Genomic DNA, 27,882 nt, shown 5'->3' with positions numbered 1-27,882 from the left:
TCATGACCCATACATTTGTATCAACAACAGCCCCAAATTTTGTTTAATAGGGAATGCGCTTCTGGGAAAGGGGCGCTCTGTTGCTCGACTGCTGGAGGCCAAGACAGCCAGACTGAAGAGGTTGCGAATAATTGCAAAGGGCAAGGGAGATAGTTCTAGGATAGAAGGTCTAGAATCATAGAATCATAGAGTTGGAAGAGACCACAAGGGCCATCGAGTCCAACCCCCTGCCAAGCAGGAAACACCATCAGAGCACTCCTGACATATGGTTGTCAAGCCTCTGCTTAAAGACCTCCAAAGAAGGAGACTCCACCACACTCCTTGGCAGCAAATTCCACTGTTGAACAGCTCTTACTGTCAGGAAGTTCTTCCTAATGTTTAGGTGGAATCTTCTTTCTTGTAGTTTGGATCCATTGCTCCGTGTCCGCTTCTCTGGAGCAGCAGAAAACAACCTTTCTCCCTCCTCTATGTGACATCCTTTTATATATTTGAACATGGCTATCATATCACCCCTTAAACTCCTCTTCTCCAGGCTAAACATGCCCAGCTCCCTTAGCCGTTCCTCATAAGGCATCGTTTCCAGGCCTTTGACCATTTTGGTTGCCCTCCTCTGGACACGTTCCAGTTGGTCAGTGTCCTTCTTGAACTGTGGTGCCCAGAACTGGACATAGTACTCCAGGTGAGGTCTGACCAGAGCAGAATACAGTGGCACTATTACTTCCCTTGATCTAGATGCTATACTCCTATTGATGCAGCCCAGAATTGCATTGGCTTTTTTAGCTGCCGCGTCACACTGTTGGCTCATGTCATGCCAACTAACTTAGTTGGTCTTTAAGGTGCTACTGGCAGGAAAAAAATTTTTTTGTTTTGACTATGGCAGACCAACACGGCTACCTATCTGTGTCAAGTTTGTGGTCAACCAAGACTCCTAGATCCTTTTCACATGTACTACTCTCAAGCCAGGTGTCACCCATCTTGTATTTGTGCCTCTCATTTTTTTTGCCCAAGTGCAATACTTTACATTTCTCCCTGTTAAAATTCATCTTGTTTGTTTTGGCCCAGTTCTCTAATCTGTCAAGGTCGTTTTGAAGTGTGATCCTGTCCTCTGGGGTGTTAGCCACCCCTCCCACTTTGGTGTCATCTGCAAATTTGATCAGGATGCCCTTGAGTCCATCATCCAAGTCGTTGATAAAGATGTTGAATAAGACCGGGCCCAAGACAGAACCCTGTGGCACCCCACTAGTCACTCTTCTCCAGGATGAAGAGGAACCATTGATGAGCACCCTTTGGGTTCGGTCAGTCAGCCAGTTACAAATCCACTGAGTGGTAGCATAGTCAAGACCGCATTTTACCAGCTTCTTTACAAGAATATCATGGGGCACCTTGTCAAATGCCTTGCTGAGATCAAGGTAGGCTACATCCACTGCGTTCCCTTCATCTACCAGGCTTGTAATTCTGTCAAAAAACGAGATCAGGTTAGTCTGACATGACTTATTTTTCAGAAATCCATGCTGACTATTGGTGATCACAGCATTCCTTTCTAGGTGCTCACAGACTGTTTGCTTAATGATCTGCTCCAGAATCTTCCCTGGTATTGATGTCAGACTGACTGGGCGGTAATTATTTGGGTCCTCTCTTTTCCCCTTTTTGAAAATAGGGGACAACATTTGCCCTCCTCCAGTCTGCCGGGACTTCGCCTGTTCTCCAGGAATTCTCAAAGATGACTGCCAGTGGTTCTGAAATCACATCTGCCAGTTCTTTTAATACTCTTGGATGCAGTTCATCTGACCCTGGAGACTTGAATACATCTAGACTAGCCAAGTATTCTTGTACTATCTCCTTAGTTATTCTGGGCTGTGTTTCCTCTGCTGAATCATTTGCTCCAAATTCTTCAGGTCGGGCATTGTTTTCTTTATCGGAGAAGACTGAGGCAAAGAAGGCATTGAGGAGTTCAGCCCTTTCTGTGTCCCCTGTTTGCATTTCACCATCTTCTCCTCTGAGTGACCCCACTGTTTCTTTGTTCTTCCTTTTGCTACGAACATACCCATAAAAGCCTTTTTTGTTGCTTTTAACCTCTCTAGCAAGCCTGAGTTCATTCTGTGCTTTAGCTTTTCCGACTTTGTGTCTACACGTGCTGGCTATTTGTTTGAATTCCTCTTTGGTGGTTTCCCCCCTTTTCCATTTTTTGTACACATCCTTTTTTAATCTTAACTCAGTTAAAAGTTCTTTAGATAGCCACCCTGGCTTCTTTAGGCATCTTCCATGTTTCCGTCTCATTGGTATTGCCTAAAGTTGTGCTTTTGCTATCTCCCTCTTAACAAACTCCCAGCCATCATGAACTCCCTTTCCTTTTAGTATTACTGTCCATGGGATCTCACCCAGCACTTCCCTAAGTTTTATGAAGTCGGCTTTCTTAAAGTCGAAAAATTGAGTCCTAGTATGCTTGGCTGCTCCTCTCCGCTGTATAGTAAACTTCAGAAGAGCATGATCACTCGCGCCTAATGATCCTTCCACTTCTACCCCACTAACCAGGTCATCAACATTGGTTAGGACCAGATCTAAAATGGCTGTTCCTCTTGTTGCTTCTCCTACTTTCTGGACAATGAAGTTGTCTGCAAGGCCAGTGAGGAATCTGTTTGACCTTATGCTCTTGGCTGAGTTTGACATCCAACAAATATCCGGGTAATTGAAGTCCCCCATTACTACTATCTCCCTTCCTTTTGCATCCTTGGCCATCTGTTCCAGGAAGGCATCATCTATGTCCTCCGTTTGGCTTGGGGATCTATAGTAAACTCCCACAATGAGGTCACTGTTATTCTTCTCTCCCTTAATTTTGACCCAAATGCTCTCACTTTGGCTTTGAGGTTCTAAATCTTGGATCTCTTCACGGGTATACACATCCCTGACATATAACGCCACTCCTCCTCCTTTCTTGTCTGGTCTGTTTCTCTGAAATAGATTGTATCCCTCCATTATTACATTCCAATCGTGGGACTTATCCCACCAGGTTTCAGTGATGCCTATTATGTCATATTTAGTTTGCTGTACCAAGAGCTCAAGCTCATCTTGTTTATTTCCCATGCTTTGCGCATTAGTGTACAGACATTGAAGTCCATTAATCATTCCCCTGTGTCTCTTATTTAAGGATTTTTTCCTCCCACCACTAGGTCTGCGTGCTGTTTGCTCCATTCGGTCTATGACATTTGGATGATCATCTTCATCAATTGATAGACTCCTACCTTCAGGAGCACTGTCTCCCTCCCCCACATTAGTTAGTTTAAAGCCCTCCTGGTGAGGTTTCTGAGATTTTTTGCAAAAACATTCCTCCCAACCATTGTGAGGTGCAGCCCATCGCTTGCCAGAAGTCCATCTTCAAGAAACTGCATTCCGTGATCCAAGAATCCAAACCGTTCCTGTTTACACCATTTGCGAAGCCAGTTGTTCACTTCCACTATTTTTCCCTCTCTCCCTGGGCCACGTCGTTCAACTGGGAGGACAGATGAGATGACAATTTGTGCATTTAATTGCTTCAATTTCCTGCCCAGAGCCTCGTAATCTCTTTTGATCTTCTGGAGGCTATTGCTTGCAGTGTCATTGGTTCCCACATGAACCAAGAGGAACGGGTATTTGTCAGTGGGTTTTATGATTCCTTGCAGTCGTTCAGTTACATCTTGGATCTTAGCCCCGGGGAGACAGCACACTTCACGAGACATCTTGTCAGGCCCACAGATCACTGCTTCTGTTCCCCTCAGTAGGGAATCCCCTATCACCACTACATGCCTCCTCTTAGGTCTGGTTGGGGTTCTTCCGTGAGCTGTCCGTTCCAAGGTCGCCTGCACATTCCCTGAGGACTGACTTTGCTGCTCGTCTTCATATACCTGATCGACTGTAATGAGCGAGAGATCCTCAAATGGAGTCTGCTCTTCGTCTTCCATGCTAGGGGAGAGGACCTCAAAGCGATTGTGTATTTCTAAACAATCAGAGCGAACCCTGGGCCTCCTACTTCTTTGAGTCACGTTTCTCCATATATCTGGCTCCTGTGTTGGTGAACTAGCCTCCTTCTCAGGGGAGTCCCCGTCTCCTCCTTGGTGTAGACGGTGTGCTCTGTTGCTTCCAAGAAGAGCTCCAGCTCTCTAATTCTTCGGAGCGTAGCTATACGTTCCTCTAGTTGCTGGACTTTGTCTTTTAAGAGGGCAATCAACATGCAATTGCTGCAGGTAAAGCTGCCTGCAACCTTTGGCAAGATGGCAAACATGGCGCAGGAACCACAGGCGACTGCAGCTGTTCCCTCACCCTCCATCTTGAGAACGTGTTGTTGGGGCTGACTACAGCGGTCCTCCACCATAAAAAGCGTGAAGACAGGACAAATAAATCCCCCCCAAAAAAACCTAGGTCTCCCCCAACAAGCTCCCCTAGACTAGCTCCCCTAAATCTAAAAGATGGATCAAACTGCGCCCGCCGCTAGGTGCGCGCCGCTGCCCTGCAAGCTCTGATAAGCTCCTCCCACAGCTAATCACCTGCCTCAACAGAAGCCCTGCCCCCTCTGACCTTTGCACAGGGAGAGCAGCTAATCAGCCACTAGAAACACGCACAAGAAAACCCTTTTTGTTCCTTCTTCAGCTGCTGCCCTACAAGCTCTGATAAGCTCCTCCCACAGCTAATCACCTGCCTCAACAGAAGCCCTGCCCCCTCTGACCTTTGCACAGGGAGAGCAGCTAATCAGCCACAAGAAACACGCACAAGAAAACCCTCTGTATGTGGAAGCCTGTCGCTGATGAGATTCTGAACAATTTTTTCCAAACAAGTTTGCAAGCTGCTTTGATGATCTAAAAGTGGGGGGAAGGCTATAAATAAAGCCCCAAATGTCACAGGCACAATTAAGCTTTCAGTTAAGTTTTGCAATATTCAAAAATGTTTACAACACCAAAACTAAACAGCAAAAATCAAACCAACACCTTGCTCATCGTTCTGACAAAGTGTAGCCATTGTTTTGCAGGTATCCCCAACTTGCAAAAATAATCAAACATGCACATGACATTAAGCATGCTTTTTCTCCTTGTTCTAGATTAGGCATGACCAGATTTTATGGTGAAAGCCATTGATAGTTCATTACAAAGAAAAAGTGTCAGAAATGAATTAAGTTTTCTAAACATGCTATGCTGAGACCAAGAGAATATATTGGCTCAAGTCCGCCCACGTCTATTGCTTCGCCTCTTTCAGTTTGGCAGCCATGCTTTGTCATAATGTATCGCACAGCAATGAACCAGGATCTTACTTTAACAACCTTGATTCAGTCCCTCATATTTTTGATACAATACTTTGTTACCACAATCAGATCCGACTTCAATAGCTACATCTGGGTAATACGATGGATCCACTGAAGCCATTTTAAAGTCCCTGACTTACTTCCTCCTCTTTCTGCGGTTCCTTAAATTTATTTTATACATTTCCTGCATATTCTAAATTAACTTAAGTTATTCATGTATTTCAAATATATACTCTTATAAAACTACAGGTTATTACAATAATCCACCCAATGTTCTTATCCGTTTATGAAAAGTTTGTTATCTTGATTTATTATTTTTCTGGTAAGTTTCAGCGAAACTGATCAGTAGCTTTATTAATACAGTGGTACCTCGGGTTAAGTACTTAATTCGTTCCGGAGGTCTGTTCTTAACCTGAAACTGTCCTTAACCTGAAGCACCACTTTAGCTCATGGGGCCTCCTGCTGCTGCCATGCCGCCAGAGCACGATTTCTGTTCTCATCCTGAAGCAAAATTCTTAACCCGAGGTACTATTTCTGGGTTAGCGGAGTCTGTAACCTGAAGCGTATGTAACCTGAAGTGTATGCAACCCGAGGTACCACTGTACTAAGATTAGCTGTTGCTACATTATGTCAGCCAGAAAGTTAACAAAAATACATTTTATCCCCCCAATACGTTTATGTATTGAAAAGGGCTGGAGGTATCTGATGAACATTGGGAATATTCCAATTGCATGTCAACCCAGTTTTTAGTTCATTCCAAAGAAATAGCACATATAGACTTAGATCATAAAATTATTCCAATTATGATTTTTATGCTATGGCAAACATTTGCAGTAATGGTGTTTTGATCCATAACAGTGAATGGACATTGAGTACAAACTGATTCCACAACCCTTGCTATGCAAGAGCTACGAAGGTTGCAGTCTGGATTGTATCCAAAGGAGGGATGCCCACCTGTGTGTCCATGGAGGTGTCTACATAACAATATATAAATTGCAAAACAAAATGGAACAAGCCACCATTCAAATCAATCAGCACCTACTCTCCTGACTGCTGCAAAGGAACAGAATCGTGAACAGGATGGCGCTAGTCTGAAGCGTTTGGGATAAAAGAAGATCTTATTTGATATAATCCTAGGCATATCTACCCAGAAGTCCCACAAAGTTCCATGAGAGTCCCTGTGAGGGATGCAGGCATAGGAGGATCACTGCTCAGAAAAGTCATGGCATGGTATGCTAAACACAGAACCACCACCAGGGCAGAAACAGACCCTGACCAGTGTGGAGCTGACCCAAGAGATAATTGCACCGCTTGGCAGCTGGGTAAAGGGTCTCTAATACCATGTAATGCATCAGCTGGAAGTGCCTCTGTACAGAAGGCATTCCAAAACACAGCTAACACCTTACCAGCTCCTTTCTCAGAAAAGCACACTTAATTTTTTTAAAATTAATATTAATATTTTATTGAAAGAATTTCAATTCTAAAGAAAAAGTGATACAGAGAAAAAAGGGGGGAAGTGAGGGGATGGGGGACGACAACAAAGATGTGTATAATAAAAAGATATAAATATATACAAAAATGCAACATACCATACTTCTTGCCCAATCTTGCATACCCTAGCTACAGACGTTTGGCAATGCTGTTCACTTACCTTTGGAAAGAAAAGTAGAAGGAACTTTGTAATGTTCTCCACCCTCTTCTGGTCGTGACAAAAGCCCAGCTCCAGTCAGAAAAGCTGGTGAAAGTCCACAAGTGTTGTCTCTCTCTTTTGTCCCTGGTTTGATCACAACCATATTTGCTTGTGAGCAGTCAGTGAATGTTTTGCATCTCAGCATGCTAGAAGGCACATCAGAGAAGCTGCCACGAGGGCAAGGTTTACACTTGACATCTTCTGTTTCAGTTCCTTTCTTTTTTAGGCCCCACCCAACGCGGCACACGGAGTAAGATTTGCAAGCATCACCGTCTCGAAATTTACCAGGCGGACAGATGCACTCACGGTCCGTCAAAGCAGTGCAAGGGGTTTTCTCAACCATCGGCGGCTCACACAGCTTTTTACATGGATGGCATCTCTCTATCCCATTTTCATGCTTTGTGAATGTTCCACTGGCGCATGGGCGGCACTCTCTTAAGCTGGTCGTTGTGCAGTGCTTAGACACATAGGTTCCTGCGGGACATTTGTCACAAGTCAGCTTTGTGTTAGTGGCACGATCCAAGTGGCTGTATGTGCCAGAAGAGAGGCTTATGGCATTCTGTTCAGATGTCAGCTTTGACTGAGCATCAGTGGTACCAAGGAACATAAATCCCTGAAACACAGAGATAAATGTAAGTTAGCTACAGACCATAAGGCAGGTCACAGCAAGCCGTATCAGCTTTACTCTATTTAGGTAACTGCATTTGAAAGACATGCTCGGCTCGCGGCCTGGAAGAGTTTTTGCCCATCTACCAATCCATGAGCCGAAGTTTACTGCCCTGATCGCTAGGCAGGTCATCGGCTTCTGAAGGGAGAAATACGCAAGCTGCTAAAAAGCTGCCAACAAAATGTCTACTAATGGCACTTTAAAGATTTTCCATAGCATCCTGACAGACAAGTACAGACCCTGTGAGGTTCTTCCTTACAGGCAGGTGTAACCCATTCCCTCTGAATTGCCTTTTGGAAAGCCTCTGGCAGAGGACTGGCAGAAGATTGAGGAGAAGCTGCCTTTGACCCTTTGAGCTGCCCCCATCCCGGAACTGTTGTCCTCCTCCTGTAGCCCTAAAACAGCCTCTCCAAGTGCCCTCATCTGCCAGAGAACATTAAGCAGCCAATGGAAAAAGGATCCAGGAAGTTACAGGCCTGTTAGCGTAACTTCTGGGTAAATTGGTGAAAGAATCATTCAGTTCTGTGACAGGGTCAATGAACACATGGAAAGGAATGATCCAAGAGAGCGGAAAGACACAGTATACTTGGACTTTCAAAAAGTGTTAGATAAAGTTTCTCAGCAAAGACACATGGGGTAAGAGAGGAAGTCCTCTTATAGATTGGTAATGGGCTAAAACAGAGGAAGCAAAGACTGGGAATTAATTGACAACTTTCCTAATAGAGGGATGTAATCAGTGTGGAGGGGGGATTTATATTGGCACCAGTGCTTTTTAGCTTGTTTATAAATTATCTGGCATTAAGGGGGTGAACAGCAGGGTGGTCAAGCTTGCTGGTGACATCAAATAATTCGGGGGAGGAGACACACACACATGACTAAATGAGGTAGGAAAGAGCTCTAAACCCATCTCTCCCAACTAGAAGGAAGGGCATTAAAATGGCTATGCAGGCTATAGTAAGCAGCGGACTCCCTTGGAAGGTAGTGGACTCTCCTTCCTTGGAGGTTTTTAAGCCGAGGGTGGATGGCCATCTACCAGGGATTCAGCAGCTGTGATTCCTGCATTGCAGGGGGTTGGACTAGATGACCCTTAGGGATCCCTTCCAACTCTACAGTTCTATTATTCTATTATCTCCATGCATTGGTCACTAATGACTGTTGATTCAAATATCCATTTTATTGTGCACTGGATTCAACCAATGAGTCCTGTTTGCAGAAGCCTGCAGAAAGACTTCTGCTAGTATGATGGGGCCTTCCCCCCTTTTCCTTCCCCATGCCCCCCCATATGAGCATCAGCTAGGGGTGGGGGTCAGGAGAAGCCCCAATGCCAGCACATCAGATTTAATGCTGACATAATAAAATAGATCTCTGAAGAGGTGTCAATTTAAAAAATTCAAATCTATTTTGAAATCATACTTTGCAACATAAGATTTTCGCCAGTAGATAACAAAACAGAGTTGCTAAATTAAACTGGCTCAGTTTTCAGGGCTGCAAAGTTTAAGTCCACTCCACATGGTTATAGCAACTGGAATTAAGTGCCCTTCAAGACTATTATCCTGCATTCTTGCTCTTGTTGGGATCAGCTGCAGTTAGCCTGCACATGCAGGTGGCTAACACTTTTGTTGAACTCTTAGCAGTCAACCAAGTGACAGTAATTTTGGGTGTGCAGCATTTTGAGCACGATGGTCACTGGAAGAGCAAAGAACTGTTTCCATTATATCTTCCCAAATAAGATTCAGCCCTAAATACTAAACTACCACAATTACTAAATTACCGCCTGTGAAATTTAAAACTTACAAGTTTATCAAATAAATGGCCACAGGGCTGTTCACATCCTAGCAGCTACGCAACTGCACTGGAGATTTCTAGAGATTTAAGAGTAGAATTTCTGTACCAACAATGGAAGGCCATTTCGTTGCTTTTGTCGTCAAGGCCCAATAAAGATGTGATGTACTTATAGTTGAGAAATGGGGAGTGGCCCAGGGTTAATATTCTGTCAGGGTTAATATTCTGATTAATGGTTGCCCAGACATGGCTTCTCAGGCAGGGCAGGAAAGACTGTGGAAACCCACTGAGATGGAAATTTAATAGGGAGCCCTTGATGAAGCAGAGTTACAAAAGCTTTTCGACTGCAGAAAGGAACATAGGAAGCGGCCTTATAACATTTCCTCTTCTCTCTCCAATCTCTCCCCAGTACAAAATGCTTCCACCCCAGATATTCACTTCATCCTGCCCCACAGATGGCCTGCCTTCTTACCTTCTTCTCCAGTAACAACCACAACCCCTTAAGAGTTTTCTGCAGCCACTCCATCTCCCAGGGGCCTGAATTGAGGGGGCGTGATCACAGCAGCAAGGATATCTTTTAGGCAAATGGTCCTGGGATCTACCACTCGATCCCAGGAGATGTTCTGCCCCCACCCCCTTGAGTACAGATTGCTGCACTCGGGTAGGAGAAACCTGGGCTCATTTCCCCTGCTAAGCCGGTTAAGTTGACTTAGAAGGTCTGCCGCTGGAGAAGCCCATGGCATGGCAGACAGGCCAGCACAAAGGCTGGCCCTGCAAACCGCCAGGCACACTCCAGCTCCAAAGTGGCAGGGGAAGCTCCTCCCCACTAGCTTAATGGAAAGAGAAATTTACTCAAAGCTGGCCACCCCTGCATCAGCTACAATCTCACCCTGACAGAAAACGTAGATAAGCACAATCACAACCACGGCTGGGGGTGGGTGCAGTGGGAGTGCTTGCCATTTCCCCATCATTTTTTGCTTTTCAGCTTGGGTGTCCCCCCCCCCTTTCCAGAATGAGCACACAATGGATGCAGTTCCACCAGGGCACTCATCCTCCTTCTGCAAAACCACTGATTTGTTGTTGTTGTTTCCTTTTAAGACTCATGCTGGAGATTTTGGTAACCAGACTGTTTTCAAAGAATGGGAGAAAATGTAACAAATCTATGCCCCAGCATCTATCACAATAAAACAGTCATTTTTCTATGCACGCAAGATTAAAATGAATGATAGCATGGTGGCAAGAACCATGCAAAGGATAAATTGGACTTCAGAAAGGCTCTGCCTGTTGGTCAGGAAAACCCCAACAAGATTGTTTGCTATTTTTAAAAAAGCTTTTGTACAAACGGTGTATCCTGATGGCAGTTTCAATTCTTTTTGCTGGACTTTCAGGATTACTATTTGCACACAATCAAAATTTGCACAAGTTGCACACACACATTACAGAGGGATTCAGTTGCAAAGATATACATGTGGAACCCCAAACACTTATGCTTTCAATATACCCAGAAAAAATACCATTCCAAGTTGTGTGGTGGCTAAGAGCACCCCATTAAGAATGGAGAGCCCCGGCTTCAACTCCCCGCTCTGCCAAGATAGAGTCTATGTGACAGTGCCATTCCGTCAGCCCCGCCTGCTTCACAGGGTTTGGGGGGCAGAGATAATGGGGGGGGGGGAGAACCCTGCATGCTGCTGCCTTGAGTTCCTTGAAGGAAAGGTGGGATATAAATGTACTAAACATGAAAGTGTTCTGCTGTAACATTACTAGACAGGGTCAGAATAAATCCAGTTCCTTGGCGCCTAGACTATGAGACAGCGGATGGCAGGATCCAGGGCCCCGGTCAGCAAGCGACCCTTAAGGAGGGCTGCTGCATTGGAGGGCTGCTCCCACGTCAGCCAGAACCGGGAGAAGCTCCTCTCCTGCCTCCTTTCTTCCAACCCCAGCAGCAGCTTCCCAGCGGGACTTCCAGCCGCACCCTAATGCTGCCTGCACGGTGCTCCCTTATGCGCAGGAGGAATATGCCCCGCTCCCGGAGCTCCTCGGCGGAGGTCTGGCTTGCCGCAAGAGCGCAGCTGCCTCCGCCCGCGGGCGCCTCCTCGCCGGCCCTCCGGCCTCGCTCCATCTCTCTCCGCTGCCGGGAACAGGACCGGCCTCTCCCGCGGCCTCTGCCCATGTGCAGAGCGCCTCTGCCCTCCCCGCCCCACTCACCGCGACGAGGCTGGCCACGAGGGCGGCTCCGGGGGCGCCCATGGCGGGCGGCGGGCGGGCGGGCGGGGGCCGGGGGTCCTCTAGGCGCCCATGGAGGCCGCTAGCAGAGCCCCGGGCGGCGCATGGCCCGCGGAGGGAGCGCGCGGGGCCTCAGCGAGAGGCCGCCTCCGAGGGCGGCTGCGGCGGGGCGGGCGGCGGCGGGCGCGGGGCTGGCGGGGGCGGGCGGCTTCCCATAGCGACCCGGCCGAGGCCACGACGCCTCGCTCGCCGCGCTGCCGGCTCCTGCTGCTGCTGCTGCCGCGGAATGGGCGGGGAGCGGCGGAGGCGGGGCTTCTGCCTCCCATGACGTCACTCCGCAGAAGCCCCGCCCGCACCGCGGACGCCGCACAATCGCCTTCCTGTGGCGTCAGGGCCGGAAGTGGCCCGCGGGAGAGGAAGAGCCGCGAAACGCGGCGAAGCGGCTTCCTCGGAACTGGCTCTTCTGGCCCCGATAAAGTGCCGCCAGGAAATGCGCTCCGTCGCTTTTCCAGAGCCCTGGGGAGGGAGCAAGAGGAAGGGGACCAGGCGCCCCCGTTTCCCGGGACAGTCCCCGGATTTACAAATCAGCCCCAAACAAAATCCATCAAAGTTGAAAAGTGACCCCGGACTCATTGAAAAAAAATCTGGTAACCTTAGCGGGAGGGGGAGGGGGCGTAGGAGTAGGATCGGGATAATTTTTGGCGCAAAAACCTGGTGCCCCCTTGACTTCCTAAACCAGGTGTTTTAGGATATGCTTGGTTTGGGGTTACCGTATTCGACTGTTTCTCTTAAACAAAGCCTATTCTTCATTGCTCAATCAAAGTCTTGCTGTTGTTTTTCGAAACGGGAGATTGCTTCACACCTACAATAGTTTATTGTCTGTTGGGGAGAGGTGGTTCTACATGTTCTAAGTTGCTGTTGATAAGATTATCTGAAACTGTAAGCATAAACTGTAAAAAGCTTATTGTTTCGACTTGGGAACTGTGAGTTAATTTAAAGAGAGCAGTCAATCAATGCAAGTTATTGCTTAAGGCCGTGGTTCCCAATTTGGGGGTCCAGGGACCACAGGGGGTCTGCAGCCCCATCTCTTGCCTTCCCCAACTAATTTTTTGTCATTTTGCATGGTGATATCACAAGTTTTATTCTCTGTTTTAACGCTGTGAGATTTTTCAATACATTGACCAAAACTGGTTTTGAAATCACATCGTGATAACGATTTTGACCCGGCAATACGCAGCAATATATCGCTCCTCGTGTGAGGGAGAGCAAGGCAGCCGATTTCAAGGCACCATTGATATCAAATGAAGGGCGATGAGGGCAGCCGATAAGCTGCAGCCTTCCCTCAGGGTGAGGGAAAACAGGTCGCCCTCACTTCAGTCAGCAGGAAAGCAACAGCAGCCCCAGTGGACGGGCATCTTCGCTGGCTGCCCCGCTGACTTGATGCACCCCCACCCCACCCCACCTCCTCCTACTCAAAGCATGCAGTGGGGCTCCCCCACCCATCTAATCTCCGTGACTGCTCCTTCCCTCATCCCCACACCTGATCTCCAATTTCAGACATCATGATATATTGGAATATTGCAATGTTTAGCTGCTAATACATCACAATGTTGAAAACCAGATATCAATCAGCCCTAGTCTGTTTTTTAGTACAGTGGTACCTCGGTTCTCAATCCGTTCTGCAAGTCCGTTCCAAAACCAAGGCGTGCTTTCCCATAGAAAGTAATGCAAAACAGATTAATCCGTTCCAGACTTTTAAAAACAACCTCTAAAACAGCAATTTAATATGAATTTTACTATCTAACGAGACCTTTGATCCATAAAATGAAAGCAATAATCAATGTCCTGTATTATAAAATAAATAAGACAGTATTGTAGATGATAAAAATTAATATTAATTTTTTTTCTTAGCTGCACTGATGATAGTCACTGTTTAGATGGGGGCTTTTATCCATTTCCGCAGTCGCACAATCAATCAATCAATCAGTCAGTCAGTAGCTGAACTGGTTTCCACACAGTCACAAAAACAAATTAACTGAAAAAGCCTCAAAAACAAAAATGCAAAATAAATAGCAAAAATAAAAGCACCAAACGTAATCCGTTCCAGAAGTCTGTTTGACTTCCGAAATGTTCGAAAACCAAGGTGCAGCTTCTGATTGGTGCAGATGCCCCGGAAACAATAGCTGACAGCCACATCAGAAGTTCAGCTTCCGAAAATCATTTGAAAACCAGAGCACTTAGTTCCAGGTTTTCGGTGTTTGAGAACCAAGGCATTTGAGAACCAAGGTGTTTGAGAACCAAGGTACCACTGTATACCTAAAATCCTTTGCTTATCGGGCTACCCCACATTTTCAAAAAATTGCTTTGCAGAGGTAACCACCATAGAGTTATCAATTTTTTTTCAAAAGTAGGGGTTGGATTGGCTTTTGAAAAATTGGGGGTCCTCAGTAATTAGCTAATTGGGAACCACTGGCTTAAAGAAATGTTCACAATGGAAATTGCAAATAAGTTGTGAAACTTAACACCTTTCCTAATTTTCTATTAACCCAGTGAGAGATAAAGCACATAAAAGGAATTTAGTCATTAGGCAAACTGAGATGCTTATAAATCTTTTTGGGAGGTTTGGGGGTTATAAAACAAATTTAGAAATGTCCCCCGACTGCACTCAGCTCTCACCTGTGGCTCCTAGAAGCTGTTAGCCTGTGACAGTAGCCACACTCTGGGAAACAGCTTTGACTGGCCGGCTAAACCAGGAGAGGGCAGCCGATGGGTCTCAAACCCTCAGTGAGTTACAGACAGGCTCCGGTGGATTGAGTGGATGAGACCAATAGTGGATCCAATGGCCAAAAAGGCAGTTTCTGCATGTGCTGCTGCCAAAAATATTGCTCTGCTCTACTTTGGACCCCATCAGGGAGGCTGAGAGGGGGGTCTTGTCTGGGCAGCCCAGGACCTCCAGACACACTGGCCAGGCTTGCACGCTGAGGAGGTCACTTCAGTGCTGCTGAAGCAGCAGTTTGACTTCGCCTCCAGAGGCACACTCCATTGTCTCTTGAGACAGGTGCCAACAACAACTGATTGGCTGGGACACAAGACAAGGCCTTTTTGACAGGGGTTAGTTGCTCCCTCTCTTTTAAAATCAGGAGTGCTGTAATTTAATGCTTTTGAGTGATATTTAATATTAATTATAGGTACACTTTTTAGTTATTTTGGATTGTTGTGTGTGTTTTGGAAATCTAGTATGCTGCTTTGTTTTTGTTTTTCAATAAAGAAAAGTAGGATAGAAACATGTAAGGAAACAAGCAAACTACTCAATATAATGAAGTGGTCTAGGACTGGTAACGGTTTAGCTAGAAATTGCACTACTAAATGAGAACACTGTGACTTGTTTTATTTCTTACAGTACCCCTAGGTGGCAATAGCAGCCCAGAAACCACAAACATTCTTACAGGCTATGGCAGTCTTCAGGAACGCACCAGCAAGCCTCTCACTGGAAGTGACTGAACATGTCCTCAACTCGCCATATTTTAAAGAGCTGAAATGACCTTCAGTCAGAGGCTTCTACTTTTGAGTCTTGTATGTCTCCTGTGCCTATTTACATCTCAGGAGTGTCACCCAATGGACAAGGATGCTGAAAGATTCATCATTTAGATGTCAGGAGTGTTGTTGGGGGGCTGAAGATTAAAGGCTCCAAAGCTGTCAGCTATTATTCCTCAAACATTTCCAAAAACTTTCTACACTAAAGCTCTAGAGATTATCTTGAACCTGAGTACAGCTGAGGAGGTGGTGGCAAACACTTAATAACCGACATCTCATCGCATTTCCTTGTGGAGAAAAATATTTGCTTTGAACAATGCAAGGAAAACCCCACCTTCCTATGTATAATAATTAACTGTACGACCAGTTCTACATCTTTTGATTAACATGTTCCTATTATTTCTCTTAAACAAATGGAGGCTGCAAAAGTTCTGGGATCCCAAAATGGAGATTAAAGGAACAGCTTTGTTGTTGTTTAGTCGTTTAGTGGTGTCCGACTCTTCATGACCCCCTGGACCAGAGCAGGCCAGGCACTCCTGTCTTCCACTGCCTCCCGCAGTTTGGTCAGACTCATGCTGGTAGCTTCGAGAACACTATCCAACCATTTCATCTTCTGTCATCCCCTTCTTCTTGTGCCCTCAATCTTTCCAAACATCAGGGTCTTTTCCAGGGAGTCTTCTCTTCTCATGAGGTGGCCAAAATATTGGAGCCTCAGCTTCACAATCTGTCCTTCCAGTGAGCACTCAGGGCTGATTTCCTTAAGAACGGATAGGTTTGATCTTCTTGCAGTCCATGGGACTCTCTAGAGTCTCCTCCAGCACCATAATTCAAAAGCATCTATCCTTCGGTGATCAGCCTTCTTTATGGTCCAGCTCTCACTTCCATACATCACTACTGGGAAAACCATAGCTTTAACTATACAGACCTTTGTTGGCAAGGTGATGCCTCTGCTTTTTAAGATGCTGTCTAGGTTTGTCATTGCTTTTCTCCCAAGAAGCAGGCGTCTTTTAATTTCGTGGCTGCTGTCACCATCTGCAGTGATCATGGAGCCCAAGAAAGTAAAATCTCTCACTGCCTCCATTTCTTCCCCTTCTATTTGCCAGGAGGTGATGGGACCAGTGGCCATGATCTTCGTTTTTTTGATGTTGAGCTTCAGACCATATTTTGCGCTCTCTTTCACCCTCATTAAAAGGTTCTTTAATTCCTCCTCACTTTCTGCCATCAAGGTTGTGTCATCTGCATATCTGAGGTTGTTGATATTTCTTCCAGCAATCTTAATTCCGGCTAGGGATGCATCCAGCCCAGCCTTTCGCATGATGAATTCTGCATATAAGTTAAATAAGCAGGGAAACAATATGCAGCCTTGCCGTACTCTTTTCCCAATTTTGAACCAATCAGTTGTTCCATATCCAGTTCTAACTGTAGCAGCTTGTCCCACATAGAGATTTCTCAGGAGACAGATGAGGTGATCAGGCACTCCCATTTCTTTAAGAACTTGCCATAGTTTGCTGTGGTTGACACAGTCAAAGGCTTTTGCATAGTCAATGAAGCAGAAGTAGATGTCTTTCTGGAACTCTCTAGCTTTCTCCATAATCTAACGCATGTTTGCAATTTGGTCTCTGGTTCCTCTGCCCCTTCGAAATCCAGCTTGCACTTCTGGGAGTTCTCGGTCCACATACTGCTTGAGCCTTCCTTGTAGAATTTTAAGCATAACAGCTTTGTACACTATATAAAAAAATGTCTGGTGTTCCCTTCATATACAGGAGCCAACTTCTAAGGGCTGAGGTCCCTTTACCCCCCCTTAAAATATTTGAGAGGGCTGCCAAACAAGATGATGGGCATTGCTGTTCAAATGGTGTCCGTGCACTGCATCCTGTTATCGATTATGCAGAGTGGGGCTTGTCTGGGCCCCCAATATTTTATTAAAATTGCCCCCCCCCCCCGCTTTGACCAATAAATATGGGTGGAGAAAAGGCTACATGAAATTAAAAAATTGCCCACCTGCCCATTTCCCTTGCCCTTTGGATTACTCCAGCGTGATTTCTGTATTACCCTTTAAGTGCCATAAGAGGCCAGCCTGCTTGTCTTCTGCTCAAAAGGTATGCCAACAAGAGTTGAAAGTTTCCTTCAGAAAGGTAGGGTGCATTTCTGTGAACTGCTAAAATGCTCTCAAAACGGTGGCCATTTTTTTGAACCTGGTTACTAAGGCAGCAGATCTGGAAAGAGCATAAAGGGCCTTAGGCTACATCCTTCTCTACCCCCAGGCCCAGAGTTGCTATCATTTCTTTTGAGAGGTTCAGTGTCAAATACAAACTGGCACAGGCAGCCTATGACTGTCAAAACTCAACCGCCCATGGTTCAGCTCTACTGGCATTGCAGGATGTGAGCTCTGAAACCTTGACACTGAACATTGCTGGTCTCAGCAGATGATGTCTCTAACTTCATGAAGCCAAACTGCCTTAGAAATGGGGCTTCTGCTTCCTAGTTGAAGATGATGGCACACGGTGCTCAGCTGTCCCCTGCTCCTTCCTGGGAAGAAAACCAGGACAATTATATTGAGGAAAGGCTACAGCATAACTGCCCAGAATGGTCTGTGGGAGATGGCAGGATGGCTCCAGGTGAAAGAGAGCAGAGTTTTCCTTCAAGGCACAAGTCTGCTGAGACCATGCAGAGCTTCTAGTCACTCTTCAAAATGAGAGTGAACAGACTTTGGAGCAATCAAATGAAGTGGGAACAAGATACAGGGAAATAAATGGGAACAGGCTGTGGCACGGGCAGCCACCTCCATTCTAGATCTGCTAGAATTCAAGCAAATGTGGTTAAAATCTTCTGGTGCTAGCACAAGACACCCGTGTGTCTTTGCAGAATAATGGGACCCAGCTCTCAGCTGTGCTGGAGGGAATGTGGGTTTGGAGGAATCCTGCTGCTTCTGGTGGGAATGGCCAGCAGTGGGTACCACCTGAGCCTCTGCTGAGTGAGGTCTACCTGTAAATGGAGCTCCTGAACTATGCTCATCTTTCATTTTTATGGACAAAAACGGTAACTTGATAAACTTTATGTCAATGGCTGCCCATCTTACAATTTCACACCACTGGAAGGAGGCAGACAGACAGGAGGCAGTCTGTGCAAGAGCTTGGGACCTTTGCCCTTCTGGAGGAGTTACCAATAATTTCTGGACTACTAAGAGGTAAATCAACACCTTAAAGGCATTGTGTGGTTTGGCATACATTTATTTTGTACACCACAAGGCCTGGAAACGTGAGGCACCCACCTTCCTACGGGAAAATAACCTGGATTGCTTGATTTGTCACCTTTGATTCCCCCCCCCCCTTTTGGTGGGTCATGTTTTCTGCCCAGATATTTTGGGAGGGGAACCCAACACATCCACTTCTGCTTTTGAATGGACTTTGTAAAGCCTGGGCTTGTGTATTTTTAATATTAATATTAAAGAGGTTTTGAGCAATCCTCGAAGCAAAATTATGGAGGGAGACTTTCCTTCCCCTTGTCTTGCTGTGGAGACAGCTGCATTTTTTACCCTCTAATGAGAAAGTTAATATGAATAGCTTGGAATCATTTATCCCTCACAAACTACTGTATTAGTTTATTGTCTCCAAGTTCAAACACTTCATATGAAGTAACACTTCCAGTCTTTGCATAATTTCTAATCTATACTGTATTTCAATGTGCCTTTACTAAGTTACTGCGTGAAGAGCAAAGAGGAGGACACATTTGCCGACTCCTACTTCTACCTGGCTCGCTGACGCCCCTGCCAAGGAAGACGAGGGCCTCTCGGCGGGGGGGGGGGTCCTCGCCGCGCCGTCTTCTCCCTTTCGTGGTTCCCCCTCCCTCGGCCTGGCGTCTCCGGCGCGGCCTGGCCCGGCGGGTCGGGGGCGGCGCCGGCCGGGCGAGGAGGCGGCGCCCAGGAGGGCGGAGGCGGCGGCGGGGCCTGCCGGGCTTCCCTCCCTCGCTTCCTGGCGGCGGCCAATCTGGCCTCGCGACCCGCCGCGTCCGGCCTGAGCGGTGTCGGGCACCGGGCGAGGGGCTCCGAGCGGCGCGGCGCGCTGCCTCTGCCCAGCCGGGTCCGCGCAGCATGGGTAAGGGGCGTCCCTGAGGCGGCGGGGAGGGAGGGGGGCCTCATGGAAATGGCGGGTCCTGCTCCCCCCCGCCCCCGCCCCGCCTTCCCTTCCCTTCCTCACCAGGGACTGGCGGCGTGAGAGAGAGGGCAGCTTGCCTCGCCTTCCGGGCACAATGGGGGGGGGACAGGGCTCCCCTCCCGCGGTTGCTGCTGCCGCCAAAGGGGCTTCACAGCCCCCCCCTCCCGCATTCCGAGCCGGAGGGGTCGCTCCACCTGGGAAGCGGGAGGGGCTTCCTCCGAAGCGGGAAGCGAGTGGCCGGGCTTGGCGGTTCCTTTGCAGCCTCTCCTCCTCCTCCTCCTCCATTTTGGAAGGAGGCAAAAGGCTTCATCCTTCATCCCAGGGATGGGCGCCCATTGCTCGGGGCCGGGAAAGCCGCCGGCGCCTCCCGTGCTGCTTCCCGGCCCTCCTGCCAGGTACTTCTTCCGAGCCTGATTCTGGCGCCGCGTTGCTGTGCAAAAGGCCTCTTGTTGTCAAGCAGCCCCCAGGCTTGAAGAATATTCTGCGTGCTCCTCTGACCTCACGCTTTGCTTTCAGATGAAAGTTTCAGGCAAAGTTGCTGCAGCCTGTGGGGGAGTTAAAGGATGCTTTGGTTTTCTCTGTCGAGTATAAGGGCCACTGTCTCTCAACAGTTCCCTTTAAGATTAAATTGGAATTACAAGGGACAGTTGGGAAATTTCATGTAACCTGATCCTGTGTACGATTTAGAAATCAATAATTGCTTATCCAGAGGAACCTAATTCCAAACAAATGTTTGTGTTTGTTGAATGTCTTGATGGTTTTGGAAATAAACCCACAAAAAGATACCAGCAAAGCCTGAATCCCCCTGAACATACTGAGGAACAGCACGCTTGCAAAACGATGCATGTTTTCAAAATTGTAAAAGGGAGAGGATATTCATGTGAAAGAAGAACACCTGTGGACAGAGTAGCGTTGGAGGCTAGCTAGGAAAGAATTCATTGAGAGTAGAAAAATTTAATGAGAAACTAATGACATGCAGTTCTTTGGAGAAGACATTTGGGAGGTGGCAGTGGAAGTTACAGAAGGCTACATTTCAAAAAGCAACTTTATATAGTTATTGAAAATAATAAAATCCACGTAACAAATGCCATGTAATAACTGGAGGAAGTGCCCAATGGCTTGTTTTTACTCTTTAATTACCACTTGCTTTAAACGTGGCTCAACAGTGATTCTGACTTCTTTTATATGGAAATAATATACAGTATATGTTGTGTATTGTAATGTTGCTTGATAAAACTTGATTATTTTTCTTCCTTGGGAAGAGGATGTTGTTGCTGATGGGCTTTGCTCTACATTTGACCACCTCTAAATTGGAAAGTACTGAAGCAAAGCCCAAGATTCCAGCATATGCTGTCAGTGATCACATAGTGTAGCAAAAGAAGCACAGTGTGCCTAACTTCTTAGTAAGAAGGAAAAGTTTTTCTTTGAAGTTTGTCTGTCTACAAGTTACACCTTTCTCTTTGTTCAGAGGTAAATTTGTTGTCCGTTACCTCTTGCATAATTTTAATTACCTTTGTTTCCTGCTAACTGGGCAGTTTTCAAAGATGAAAAGACCTGATTTGCATGTCTTGCTAAACCCTGGTTTAACAAGATGAGGAGGAGGAGGAGGAGGAAGCTGACAAGAGCCTCAGGCTTCCATGTTCTGCTATCTTCATCCCGCACAGCTTGGTAGAAGGACTTGGGAAGCTTTTTTCCTAAGTCCCTGAATCACATGTGACTGTTCAGCCATCACTTCCTTCTGCCTGCGAGGCCAAAAAAGGTTAACCACCCTTGATTTAGTGTGACAGGTGAACTAGGCTAGAAGTTCTGATTCAGAAATTCTTGCATATTATAAATGCTTGTATCTTCTCTACCAAACAGATGTTTAGGACAGCGTACCTACCCAAATGTGCACTGATTTCTGCTGTGATACAGTGGTACCTCGGGTTAAGTACTTAATTTGTTCCGGAGGTCTGTTCTTAACCTGAAACTGTTCTTAACCTCAAGCACCACTTTAGCTAATGGGACCTCCTGCTGCCGCTGCATGATTTCTGTTCTCATCCTGAAGCAAAGTCCTTAACCTGAGGTACTATTTCTGGGTTAGTGGAGTCTAACCTGAAGCGTATGTAACCTGAAACATATGTAACCCGAGGTACCACTGTACTGGGATGAGGTGGGGAAGGAATTTCCTGTGTGTTACAAAGTATGTTTTGCTATAGTCACATGCCTAGACACATCAGAATGCTTCTAACATTCTGTGAATATGTAATGAGTAGGAAACATCTTTAAAACATACTTATCTCATCTACTCCACAATAGTCTTGTGCAAAATTGAGTAAAAGTTTCCTTTGATTATCCTAATTTAAAGTCATCCTTTTATAATCATTTGGGCACAAAGTAAAGTTTAAAATGCAGTATGTGTGTATGTATGTGTTATACGTATACATATTGTGTAACATCTCTAAATCTTTTCCACTAGTCTAAAGTGGTTGAATGTTACTTCGTAAGTTGGAGAGAGAAATAAGCAAGTAGCAGCCGGGGGGGGGGGGCGTGTAGTGGTGGCAAAGCAGCTTGCCAAGTTCAGCTCATAAATTTATTGTTCTAGCCAAAAGCCATGACAAACTTGTATTAGGCAATAGTCTTAATAAAATAATGCAGAACGTAATCCTTACTTTCCCTTGTGCATATAATGAAATAAAAACTTTTGACCACTATTAATAATTCACATTTTTATCTCCAAAAGTTAGTGAAATGTAAATTGCTGTGCTTGAACTGTTAGCCAGAAGCCTTTTTTCCCATTTTATTCTTTAAAAAAAACGGCCTGTTGCTGAAATGGGAAATGCTGGCATATGTAGAAAATGCTTGTGGTGGTGTGGGTGACGCTATATCAGTCTATTTATAGCCAGAGAGGAGGAAAAACAGCAGACACACAAAAATGGCTAAAATTAACTCTTGATTATTGACTTGCTTTTAACCTTCAGGTCTAAATCTGTGACTTTAAAAAAACAAGCAAACTAAAATAACAACAAAACATGTCTTCTGGACTTGCACCCTAATCCTATGTAAATAAAGATTACCATATATACTTGAGTATAAGCCAACCCAAATATAAGCCGAGGCACTTAATTTTAGCACAAAAAACTGGGAAAACTTACTGACTTGAGTATAAGCTGGTTCACCACACCACAGGCCTGGTGGCGGCGGCGGCAGGAAGAACAAGCAGCCCGAAACGGCTCCTTTCGGGCCGCTCATCCTGCTCCCGCCCGCCTCACTCGAGTATAAGCCGAGGGGGACCTTTTCAGCATAAAAAATCTGCTGAAAAAGTTGGCTTATACTCGAGTATATATGGTACTTCCATGTGATTATGCACAGGATTGTCACCTAAATTCTTCATTGTGGCCTTTGTGTGGCCACACCAGAACAAAGCAATATTTGGAAGGGAGCTACAAACCTCTGGGTACAAGAGGCCTCCTGCCCCCCCCCCCCCTGAGAGTGCACAAAACTCAAGGGGCAGGAATTACTATCTTCCCATTAAGTTCCCTTCTGGCCACCACAAGAGCACTATTGTCAAGTTATTTCCTCATCCAGAGAGCTCTTCCTCCCTTTTACTGCCCTGTCCTTTACCTCTTTTGCTTTCTCTTTTCTTTTGTTTGGTTCTTTTCTTTCTTGAGTGCACTTTATTCTATCTCCCCCCCTTTTCTTTCTTTCTTTTTGCTGCTTTATTGGCCTGAGGGCCTACTGGAGGGCTAGTACCCTGCCTTGGGTGAACAGGAATGTTACTTATTCTGTCTCCCTCCGGAGCATGTTGGATTCCTATTCCCATTGTCCAGTGTTTACTAAGCAGTCCTGCATCGGTGATGTGTGTGTTTTTTGGGGGGGGGATTGTTAGTCGTTAATCAGTTGATAAGTGATTTATTTTGTTTTGTATTGACTTGCCTGCCAGTGCTAAAAAAACCTCTGGTCTGCTTATTTGGGTGTCTGTTTTCCCAGGTTAGGAGGACTGAAGCTTTGATAAGAGCAATTGCTTCAGTCTGGGAGCTTCTATAGGAACTGGGGCTCTCAGTTGGGTTCTGATCCAAGCAAGCGTTACTGTGTGCTTTCCCGTACTCCTGAGGAGCCCCATGCACAGCTGGTGGACACTTTGCCAGCGGCTTTGAAGTTCTTGCCTGGCTCTTAGTCTCCTCTTCTCCTCATCAGATAGACATATCTGATGGCTCCTTGGAATGAAGACTGTGGCCATGGTGGATATCTGCTGGAGGGCCCAGCTCCTCATCTGAGGAAGCCTCGGGTCTGCACAGGGTTCAGCGCTAACACTGGGTGCCAGGGTGGCTTCCTCAGGTGGCAGTAGCTTTGATGGGCCTAAAAGGGATAGAGATTGGAAGGGCAAAGGAAGGTTCAGGAATGGTCTGGGCTGGAAATCAAACCCTTGCATGGACAGATGTAGGCAAAGCCACACACTTCGCAATCTTGAATATCAACTTAGTTACCCTCTCATTTGAGCCTCTTTCTTGTAACTTACAGCCTTGGTATGTTGCTGCTCTTTGGTTTTGTGAGTGCTATGAGTATTAAAGCAGTTTGTAAAAACACATGTAGCAGGAAACCCCCCCCCAATCATTCAGTTTGTACAAACTTCACTCACACTCACACACTACATACGCTACGCTTCTGTTATAAATTCATAGAAAATCAACCATACATCGGATTTGCACTGTTCCACTTTTATTTTACTCCATGAAGGAAGGACTACAAAATGGAAGGTTTGATACAGGGCAGCCATAATCCCTTCAGCATACCAGCACATCCACAGGAGCCCTGCCCAGTTGCTATGCCAACCCTGATGGTCCTAGACAGAAGACCATCAAGATCACAAAGAACTTGCATATGGGAGTGGATTCAGCACGGACTGAAACAAAGGACAATGATCAGATCTTCCCTCTGGGGGCAGGAAACTGCCAACTCCCCTTTGTCTCCTGGAAAGTACTCATGGGGAGGGGGAAAGGGGGAACCAGCCAGGTGACAGGACACTCAGGTTACCACCAAATCTCCTCCCTCAACCCCTCCTTTCTGTGATGTATGCATGATGTTTCTGGGGGTGGGCTTGATCTACAGGATGGGAATTTCAAAAGTCTTTATAAGACCTTGCACACTATTTTTTTCGGTGTCTTTCCTCTCTCCTGCAAGTGAGGGGAGCACCCTGTTGCAACAGTTCAATAAAGGCCAAGCCTACAGGCTGCTGTTTTGCTCCAAGTTATCCTGGTTGGTGTCTTTGTTTTGTCCAAGGGAGCCCTCGGATTTTTCCGTTAACACACACACACAAGTAGGGCTTGTACTTCCATGTGCCTGAATTACATACAGTACGTTTCCGAGCACAATTTAAAGTGTTGGTGCTGACCTTTAAAGCCCTAAACTGCCTCAGTTAAGTATAACTGAAGGAGCGTCTCCACCCCCATTGTTCACTGAGGTCCAGTTCTGAGGGCTGCGAGAAGTGAGGTTACAGGGAACCAGGCAGAGGGCCTTCTCTGTAGTGGCACCCGCCCTGTGGAATGCCCTCCCACCAGATGTCAAGGAAATAAACAACTATCTGACTTTTAGAAGACATCTGAAGGCAGCCCTGTTTAGGGAAGTTTTTTAATGTTTGAAGTTTTATTCTGTTTAATATTCTGTTGGGAGCTGCCCAGCGTGGCTGGGGAATCCTAGCCTGATGGGTGGGCTATAAATAAATTATTATTATTATTATTATTGACTCTTCTCCCTCCTAGTTGAGTATGTTGTGGAGTATGACTATGATGCAGTGCATGATGACGAGCTAACTATTCGAGTTGGAGAAATCATAAGGAATGTGGCAAAACTAGAAGAAGAAGGATGGCTTCAAGGAGAGCTCAGTGGGCGAAGAGGCATGTTTCCTGACAACTTTGTTAAGGCAAGTTCATCGCAATTCTTCACTATAACAGTTGTGCAACTTCAAACATTAAATCATACCTGTACTACTTGACATTAAGCTTGGAGATCAGAACTATTTCAGTAATGATACAGCTGAAATTCTAGAGTGGTGTGTGAAAACCTTTGTAGGAAGAAAGACCTTGATTAGTTCTAGAAATTGGCTGGGAATATTCTGAAGAGTTGTAAATTTAAGGCTGTGATTTGTTTTCTTTCGTATTGCAGCTTACTATTCGACTTTCCCTATTTATATTTTATGGCATTTTCTTCTTAAGGTTGCAACTTGCAAAAGCTCTGAATTGGAACCCATTCTATTCTTTAATGCCAGTTGTATTCCTCGCTGCAACTGACATAACAAATGTGCAAGGAAAAAGTTACTAGGTTCATGCATATTGCATCACAGTGGGCCAAACTTGACATTACGGGTGACTGATGAAAATTGTATCCCTCCATCTAGTTACCCCCTTCTCAGCCTTTATGTCTGATTTAGCTTGTACCAATATAATGACTTCAAGATGGTGTACTAGATGCAGTTGGATGGAAAATGGATAGTGTACAGAGTCATTTATGTTTGGTACCTCACTAGTGGCTTTTGGTCCAGAAATGGGTTTGGGTCTTGTCTCCCTCACTGCTCCATTTGAATGGGTCTTCTCTCTGCACAGAAGCTTGTACAGAGTGGTTTGGGAGCTAAAGTTCAAAGACTATCTGAGTGAATATCTGTGGCCAAGATATTTCTCAATCAATGCAGAGATTCTTCTGCACTGTATAGAAGTTTTCATCCTTCTTGAATATTTACCTGCTTTGTTGTTTGCAACCACCATCTGACATTCTGCAATTTGGATTGTATGAGTTACTTGTTATTTTGCCTAACATAATGACTCCTTGAAATCTCATAATATAATATAAATTTAAAAGGAGAAACAGCTGGTGGTGAAATGGGATGGAGAAGATTCTGATCCCCTGGATATCATGACTTGAGTGTGGTGAAAAGAGCTGTTAAAACAGAATTGGAGAATTGGATCTGGCCAAGTGGCCAGATCCTGATCTCTTCCACCCCTTGTGGGCCAGATGAGCAGGTGGGCAGCCAGTCACTTGACACGGCCATGATGTCAGATGATGGGACCTTTTGGCGGGTCCTGACAATTGCTGGGACTTCAAAGCACCATGCAAAGAGCCTTGCTGGGTGCTTTGAAGCACCACCTGCCAGCTGATTGTTAGTGCTTCAAAGAGCTGAGCAGAGCTCTTTGCAAGGAGCAAGAGGCTTGCAAAGGGCCCTGCTCCATAATGTGCAAGCCCCTTCAAGGATTGCACAGCTGATGTCAACTAGCTCCCTTTTACTGCCAGTCAGCTGATGGGCAGTAAGAGCAAGCCTCTTTTACCCAAGCACAAACAGGAGCTCAATTTAAGGTTCCTGATTCTACACTAGTATGATGGGGGAGGTGGTATAGTTTGGGGAAACAAAACTGGAAGCCAGATTGGGACTGCTGGTGGGGCCTCATCAGGCCCATGGGCTGATGTTTCTTCATCCCTAAGCTAAAGGATTCGAAATAAGGAAACAAAGCCAAACTTCCACATTTTCAGGATGTATGTAGAATATTTTTCATCAGGGCTGAAGGGCACAATTTCTCAACAGCAGGATGACATGCTTGATGTCCTATTCTGAGTAATGAAATGCTGTTGATGTTGTTGCACTGAAACAAATTGCCTGCCAAGTATTAGGAATGTAATGGATTCAGAAGGGGAATGGACTTCAGAATACCCTCAACAATTCTACAGTACAGATACCTTAACCTACACTTTAAAAAATCTTGCTTTCACATTTGGTACTACTGTATTTTAAAACTTGAATTTCTAGAGCTGTTGTTGGACTGTCAGAATGAGAGTGTAAGTTACCTCAGCTGCCAGGTGAGGTGATGTTAAATAATGAACTTAGCAGCAGTGGGCTTTCTTTGTTCTCCCAAAAGCTTCGTTTAGCTCAGGGGTGAGGAACCTTCAGCTCGCATGCCCCTTGTGCCCCTTCAGGCTTCTCCACGTTTGTCCGCTGAGGCCATTTCAGACAAGCCACACCTACCTGCCCTACACCTGCCATCATACAGGTGAGGATGGGGCTTACCCAAAACCTGCTTTGTGCGGCTCCCATAGTGCCTGGCAACCAGCTGTTTGTCAGGAGCCTTTGAAGCGCTGCACAAAGCTGGGACCCAGTTTCAAGGGGCACCCCTCTCTTTTGCACCAGCTGATGGTGCGCCTGAGCCCAGTGCCAAGCAGCCTCACTCCCCCTTTGCACTGACTGAAGGGAGAGTGATCCTGCTTAGCACTGGATCCCCACTCTGGCAGTGCTTCAACTCAGCAGGGTCACTCTCCCTTAGCATCAGCAGATGGGCAGGGTTCGAAATTCCCAGGAAGCCTTTTGATGTGCTGAGGAGGGACCCTTTCCATTGTGGTATGATTTGCATAAGCAAACAAGCTGTGAATGTGGTTCAATGGATTGCTTCTCTCTTGGCGAAACCTCCCCTTAAATCGAGAACTTTGCAGGTAGCAACTGAAGTCAGTCTTTCAGGGTGAGACACCTTGTGGCTGGCAAGTTTTACTTGTAAGGCTTTCATGAGCTGGTTGATTATTGAAGGGGCTTCTCATGGTGATCTTGCTTTTC

The 27,882-nt window shown here is 46.0% G+C and overlaps 2 protein-coding genes and 2 long non-coding RNA genes across 6 annotated transcripts in view; 2 read left to right on the top strand and 2 right to left on the bottom strand.

The window, feature by feature from the left end:
- The window catches only part of TNFRSF21 (TNF receptor superfamily member 21), a 37,689-nt gene extending 25,759 nt beyond the window's left edge, over window positions 1-11,930 (bottom strand). The window contains exons 1-2 of the mRNA XM_083606539.1: window positions 11,611-11,930; window positions 6,918-7,569 (exon numbers count right to left, since the gene is read on the bottom strand). Coding sequence (XP_083462665.1) covers window positions 6,918-7,569; window positions 11,611-11,652 — 694 coding nt within the window. The 5' untranslated portion in view covers window positions 11,653-11,930. The remainder of the gene's footprint in view (window positions 1-6,917; window positions 7,570-11,610) is intronic.
- A 598-nt stretch (window positions 11,931-12,528) lies between these two features.
- LOC310759562 lies at window positions 12,529-15,635 on the top strand. The gene is made up of 2 exons (XR_014546414.1): window positions 12,529-14,739; window positions 15,029-15,635. It is a non-coding gene; the product is annotated as an uncharacterized lncRNA (long non-coding RNA).
- On the bottom strand, window positions 14,996-18,894 carry LOC310759551. The gene is made up of 2 exons (XR_014546404.1): window positions 18,207-18,894; window positions 14,996-17,925 (listed from the first exon to the last, which is right to left on the bottom strand). It is a non-coding gene; the product is annotated as an uncharacterized lncRNA (long non-coding RNA).
- A 197-nt stretch (window positions 18,895-19,091) lies between these two features.
- CD2AP (CD2 associated protein) overlaps window positions 19,092-27,882 on the top strand; it is a 39,313-nt gene continuing 30,522 nt past the window's right edge. The window contains exons 1-2 of one of the 3 annotated variants that reach the window (XM_083606535.1): window positions 19,092-19,256; window positions 25,055-25,215. In XM_083606535.1, coding sequence (XP_083462661.1) covers window positions 19,253-19,256; window positions 25,055-25,215 — 165 coding nt within the window. In that variant the 5' untranslated portion in view covers window positions 19,092-19,252. Of the gene's footprint in view, window positions 19,257-25,054; window positions 25,220-27,882 lie in introns of all 3 variants that reach the window. The other 2 variants (XM_083606537.1, XM_083606536.1) reach the window with 2 other exon arrangements.

The sequence above is a fragment of the Podarcis filfolensis genome (genome assembly GCF_964270895.1).
Source record: "Podarcis filfolensis genome assembly, chromosome: 3".
NCBI lineage: Eukaryota > Metazoa > Chordata > Lepidosauria > Squamata > Lacertidae > Podarcis > Podarcis filfolensis.
This window is presented reverse-complemented; position numbering and strand designations above follow the sequence as displayed.